Genomic DNA, 6,879 nt, shown 5'->3' with positions numbered 1-6,879 from the left:
GTTTTTGCTGCCGTGATACCCTACTTCTCAGGGTAGACTTGTGTACTTCGGATGAAGCAAATTTGAGAATTTTAACAGATTGATTCAATTTTTTCTCTTCTTCCACCTGCTTTTTCGTATACTATTTGGAAAACTTTACAAGACACATTTAATGTGTGTTTACTTTAATTGTTAATGATTTCATGTATACTTACTTTAAAATTATCAGCTGTTCTTCACGTACAGAATCGAATTAAGGTGTGCTTTTCTATTGCTTTTGTTCAGCGAATTAGTTCTCACCAGAGATTAATGTCAGAGTCCGTGTTGATCGGAAATGGCGTAAAGGCAATTTGATTTAATTTTCCGATATGCCGGTTTAATGTAGTCTGAGCTCTGAATAGAAATATCTTAATACTACCAAAAAATGTTATCTGTGAACATCCGTAATTCAGATATGAGCTTTTATTTTATATACACATATACGATACACGGAGCTACCTTCTTATTCATTTCATTCTGATATCATTGCAATCTCTGTTTTGTCAGTTGGTCCGATCAGTTTATAGTCAAGCCTATATAATACGCAGTGTTGTTTTCCTATACTACGCCCAACGGTATTTCGTGTATTCCTCTAGCTCCATTTTATCATACGCTCTAAACAATTTTTCTGACCATATTCTTTTATATCTTTATCTTACTATTACGCAATTGTTTCCCCCTAAAGTTAGTTAATCTATTATCTGATTTTACTCAGGTGAATTCCCTTTTCCGAAAAGTGTTCAATATACCTATTTTAGTATGCGATACTCAATTAGCCCGTTTATACAATTATACACCAAAATACTGTATCTAACTATAAGGAAACATTCTCGTGACAGCAGTCGGTAAAATATTTTTTCTGTATCTCAAGAATCAGCCATGAAAAATAACGTTGTCTCTTACTATGTATCATTTTATTGGTTTTCAGGGGCGTATTTTACATAATGTCTATCATATATGTGGTTCTACGTGGGGTAGACCTTTTGACGTGTTGTATAGGATTTTATGTCGATAGCCCAGTATATCAAACAGGTATCAGGCCAAATGATCTCAATCAAGTCAGCTCTCCAACAGCGAACAATGACTCTAAATAAAAAGATACGAAAGATTGACAAGTGCTTTTCAATCGATTCGCCGTAATAAACAACCCTTAAATAATGAAACAACTAGACGAGCTATTGACGTGTGTATCGAGGCGTTATCAGAAATGTTGATCTTGATGTTGTACAGTGTTGATACACATAGTTGACCGATCACTAGAAGTCGCTAATCAACTATATTTAAATTAACATTTTGTTATTAGGAAGCTTATCGGTAATATTTTTAGTAATGCAGTCCCGATATTTCTTTTTTCCCGAATTTTTGGAAAGAGAAATATCTAGAGTTCCTAAATTGAATTCAATAGATCTTTCATTTCACCTGCCGTCTAGTGAAAAACTTCTATTTCGTAATAAATAACAAAGAATAAACGTGATAATGTAGTATTACGTATAAACAATATTCTCTAATATTACTATCCCTATACATTTATTGTCTTTCTGAGTCATTATTCTCTATTTATTGCGAACTTCTCTATAAAATTTTAAGTTTTAAACATTAAGGAAATCGATGCTAAAGGATTTGAACCACATGAAGATACTATCTAGCAAATAAATATAGCATTAAGTGTGTTTTACAAGCGAAATAAATTCGATGTTGAAAATTTATATAAAATAGTTAACTATTTTAAGCAGAGATTTATGGTGTTAGTGTTCTTTTTTCTCTTACTTAGAATCATAACCAGTTTATTCCCCCAAGAATTTTGCTTACTTTGGCAAAATGTAGATCAATATTTTCCAAATATACTGTATGTGTCTATCTTAATACTCGGCGTTGTCTGTACGACAACTGATTATGGTAATGATGTGTATATTGTCTCCAATAGCTAATTAGATAATTGTGTCTACCCCATAGGGATAATTGGTTAACATACCAAAAATATATTTCTTTCTATGTCAAGTTTGCCCCACGTGGATTTCTCTTTCTTTTCAAACCAATTAGCTCAACAAATGTGTGCCACACATTCCTGATTATCCCCCCTTCCCATATGTTGGTATTGTATTAACATATTAATTATGAACAATACACAATAACTGGTGTTATTGTAATACTTGCCGCATACTGCAAAACAAATTTCCGTGGGCTGATTTTGTTAATTATATTGCCCACTTTGTCCTATAGCACTATATTCATAGCCGACTAATGTCTTTCGATAAAATAAAGGGTTCTATTAAAAAAGCGAAAATATATCTGCAGCATCCGTTACAACAACACATATTTTCTTGTTTTATAATCTTTTGATAGTCTCCTTTGTGTCACTCTTAGAACACATAACTTCCTTTGAACGTCAAAATCAATTAGAACAAATAAAATCGTCTTCGCTAGCGACGGGTTACGATCCGGTACGATCCGGTCGTCCTACTCTAGGAAGACCGGATCGTACCGGATCGTAACCCGTCGCTAGCGAAGATGAAACCAAAAAGGATTGATTTAATCCTTTTTTTTACATGGTTTTGTTAAGTTTCCTTTTCCAAAAGGAATTAGAAAAATAACTTTCAATTGTCATCAGTGTTTGATTGTTTATCCATTATTTTAACAGATTTGTTTTTATTAAACTATTTGGTACCTAAATATCTCTAAAAGTTTATATGAAAATCTTTATTTTATAATTTATGATCATCTACCGCAATGTTTAAGTACATGCTTCATATTATTAAATGATTATCTGTAAGTCGTTTATCAACTTTCCCTGAAGTTCTGCTTTATAATGCCTATTTCCTATAAGGACACTGAATTATAGTATCTTTTGCATCACTTTAGCCGCAGCAAATACATCAACTGTATCACAATATATATCCATTCTAAAACGAACAGTTTTCTTGTTGTTTTATTGAAAGATTACCTATTAAACATGTAATTGATCAGACGTTTTTAACGCAAAATATCTATTTTTAATAGTACAAAATAGCATCGGAATGGCATAATTGCCCATTTCAAAGTAAAGCTATATATATATAGGAACTCGGAGCAACTATGTACTGATTACTATTTTTTTTATTATTTCAGTGCATAAAATTTCAAATGTCACATACAAATTGTATTAGTTAATATAATATCCACAAGGAAAAGGTGGGAGGTCAAAAAATTGTATAAGTTGTATTCATAGCAGCCGTGAATCCATTAACTGTAAACTGTCTAAATATTACAAACACAGAACAACGTCCATATCAGCAAGACTGCGAGTAACAATTCCGCAAATATATTTGGAAGTTCAATTGGAAAGGGTTCACGAACACTGTCAAGTTGAAACTGTATGATCCAGCAGTTCGTTTATTTCGAGTCTTTATCTTCGTCAGTTCCAAAAAGGACCACCCCATTGTTTTTTCACAGAGGATGTCAGTCTAGTAATTGGAGTGCTATGGTTGGCACTACCCCTCAGTCATTGCCGATGACACCAACTTCATATATTCTGAAAAATATAAAAGTAAATGATTCTTATTTATTGTTTCCTTTAGGTTTAAAATGTGTATATCAAAGTTGAATTGTTAAACTTACCAATCTAGTCAATATCTTATTAAAATATTTTTTAAAGATAGGCGCAAATGTATTGACAGCTTTATTGGGAAATGCATTTAACATACCTAAATCCGACTCACTTGAGATAACAATGTCAAATAGAATTAAATTGTTACTACTTCATGTGTAAATCGTCATTGTTTTATATATACTAAACTTACCTGCTTCATTCCTCAGTAGAATTTGCAGTTATTGCTTTTCTTCCTTTCCGGGATAAAGTATCCTTGGCGGTTCTTCATCGACGGATAGATCGTCAATATTGTCCATTATCGACACTGGAGTGGTTTATCTAGGAATCCGATTGGATTTGAACAGCTGGGATACCTGTTTGTCCTAATAAACGTAATCTGTCTTTATATCTTGTCGTCAAAATCAAGCAATTTCTCAAACATTGTGTCATATGAGACAAACTTCTCAACTAAGTTCTTTTGACAACTGACGCATCTATTGTTAACAAAAGGCGGTGGATTCGTTTTACTTCCAGACTTTACAACATCGAAAATATCGATGTTTTCTTCATCAGATGAGAATTCATCGGTCTGGTACAGACTATCAGCGGTGTGCCGAAAGAGTTCGCTAGTTTGATTATCCATGTTGAAAATGCTTTCTTTGCTGTCAAACAGGGATTCGTCTGTCTGTTCGTCGGAGTGGTACACGCTGTCCTGGCTTTGCATGAGATATTTATTTGTCTCTCCTTCCTCTTCATACAGACTGTCCTGGCTGTCAAGGGATTCTTTGCTCATCTGACAGATGTTGTTGGCCTTGAGTTCCTCGACTTTCTCGTTTAGGATTAACATCTGTCGCATCAGACCAGCATCCTGATCCATCAAACTCACCTTAAGTGACAAAGAAGATATGTATAATATAAACTGTTTAAATAATATTTGGATAAAATATTCAATTACATCATGGACCTATGCTTTAAAACATTTTATTTTATGTCAATATGAATTATGTTACCTTCTGTCTGATTATCTAGTATTCGTAGGAACAAAATAGAACATCATAATATCAAATGTTAAACAGAATGATGATGCTTACCATTTCGATTCTTAGTTTCCTCAGAGCAGCATCAATGCTGGATGTTGTTTTGTGAGAAGCTTCTTTCTTCGTTGACCTTTTACACTCTTCGATGGATTCCATCCTCCGCAGGTATACCTGTCGACAACTGTTATTGATGTCTATTCCATCTAGACATTTGTCAATGGTAGCATCCAGCTCTGTTGTGTGAACCATGATGACTGCCGTATATCTCAATCTAGTTCCAGTTCTGGTAAGTGTGATTTGCTTTAGTGGTTAAACCAAGTCGGATAGACATATTTATACCAAATGGGTACCACACGGTGTCGCATTGTATGGTGAAATTAGAATATATTCGCTCCAGGTGACCTGAACATATATTGTTTTCAACAAAAGGAAAGTAATTTTCGCCAAAGGTGATCTTACATTGATTGTAGTTAAAGAATAGTGCTATTGTTCTCGGAATGTTCTCCCACAGTGCGAACGCCTTCCAAATTATGCCATGAATGCAAATGAGAGGGAATGAGACCACCACAGAGCTATCACATGCCCTGTAACTTAGATAATCACATGTGTTGCGTTGTAGGTTGATCTTCTTATGATAGTGTACAATACCATTTAGAAAATATGGCATAATAAATATATAAATAATGTTTGACATTGCACACATAACAGGGAATGCAAAGCGCTTTTCTTGACGAATAGACAAATTAAAAATTCGATATAAATTGCTGATTACTATGATGTATTGGAACTAATTGATTAATTGGCTGATTGATAATAGCTTGGACGAACGATCGATCGAAACTTCTTAGAATTCTGTTTGGTTAGTTAGAAAGCGTGTTATATGAAAGCACCCGGTTTCTGAATGTGTTCATAAGTTAAAGGAAATTAGTGTTTGTTGTTTCTATAAAAAGAAATTTGATAAATGAATAATGATATCATAGCTCCAGAACGAGTTTTGATCAGGCTGCGTGGAAATGACCGATAGAAAAGAGCATATGGTATGGTAGTAAAATCAGAAAAGTACAATCGTGGAAAGACAAACTAAAGGCGCGGGGATAAATGGACATTGAAAAATAAAAATTGCATCTTACTAATAGGACAAGAGAATAAAAAAAATAGGGTACACCAAATGAAACCTTTCTGTAACCCCATTCTAACTTCCTTTCTTCCATTAAGGGGCAATTTCTCGATACGATTTTAACGTTTGTCTATTGAATTCGCCGTCTTGGCCCACACCTGTTTAGTCAGTTGTTTTCAGCTGTATGTAGACCGCAAACGTTCTCAAAACAATTTCAAATAGTTTTATTTACAAAGCGTGTAATTACAATACCAGAGTGATGATTCTTATTCCGAATCATTTTGTTTTCTAGAGAAATCCTTTTTTGCTTGCTAAAGCAAAACTGTAGTCAAATTTAGCATTATGCTATAGGAAACCAGCTTGACACTCTTCTTCGCCGTAGTCTGTTCGACAATGGGCATGCTTATGTGTGGTGTGTATTGTTTGTAATGGCTAATTAGATAATTGTGTATACCCCATAGGTATAATTGGTTAAATACCAGAAATAAAGTATCTCTCTTTGTCACGTTAGCACTCCGTGAGACGTATATGTCACACATTATTCTTGATAAATATTACCATTTATATGTGTTGTAGAAGTATATGAATTCAATATATTATGATAGAATTGATGACATCATAATATCTTCTGCCAACTGCTTAATTTTTTCACTATAGGCAGTTTTGGAAGAAATAATAAATATCGCTGTTTTTTTCTGCATAGCTTCTGTTATAGACACAACTTATGTGATTCTCTTACGAAAATAAAGATGTTGCTTCTATGTCATATTTCAGGCTCCTTGAAAGGACGATAATGTATTTGCTCCCTCAGTTATCATAATATATCCCTTCCTGTCCTTTTCCTATACCGCTATCATTTACTGTATTCACCTTTGCCCCATTCCTTTTCCCTTTTTTCATGTTCCCTTCGCTATCTTTTTCTGTTTTTTTCGTTTATCGTTTTCCTTTCCATTTCCCCTTTATCGTTATCATTTCTTTTTTTCCTATACCCCTATTTTCTTTCCTGTTTTCACCTACAGCGAATTTAATTGTTTGTGTATATCTTAGTTTTATCCTCCCTGACTTCGTGTAACAATACTGAATTATCTGCTTCTGTAGCACTTAAGTCATTGGTAATATTTAAATAGGTTATATTCATATTT

General features: G+C 33.7%; 1 protein-coding gene across 1 annotated transcript; it reads right to left on the bottom strand.

The window, feature by feature from the left end:
- Positions 1-3,180: 3,180 nt before the first annotated feature.
- Positions 3,181-4,911, bottom strand: LOC110466601. The gene is made up of 3 exons (XM_021523187.1): positions 4,675-4,911; positions 3,795-4,469; positions 3,181-3,526 (listed from the first exon to the last, which is right to left on the bottom strand). Exons 1-2 carry the CDS (start codon positions 4,867-4,869, stop codon positions 3,987-3,989), a joined length of 678 nt encoding a protein of 225 aa, XP_021378862.1. The 5' UTR covers positions 4,870-4,911; the 3' UTR covers positions 3,181-3,526; positions 3,795-3,986.
- Between the last annotated feature and the right edge of the window lie 1,968 nt (positions 4,912-6,879).

The sequence above is a fragment of the Mizuhopecten yessoensis genome, unplaced genomic scaffold (assembly GCF_002113885.1).
Source record: "Mizuhopecten yessoensis strain PY_sf001 unplaced genomic scaffold, ASM211388v2 scaffold11139, whole genome shotgun sequence".
In the NCBI taxonomy this organism is placed as follows: domain Eukaryota; kingdom Metazoa; phylum Mollusca; class Bivalvia; order Pectinida; family Pectinidae; genus Mizuhopecten; species Mizuhopecten yessoensis.
The sequence above is the reverse complement of the archived record's forward strand: the minus strand, read 5'-3'. Positions and strand labels throughout refer to the sequence as shown.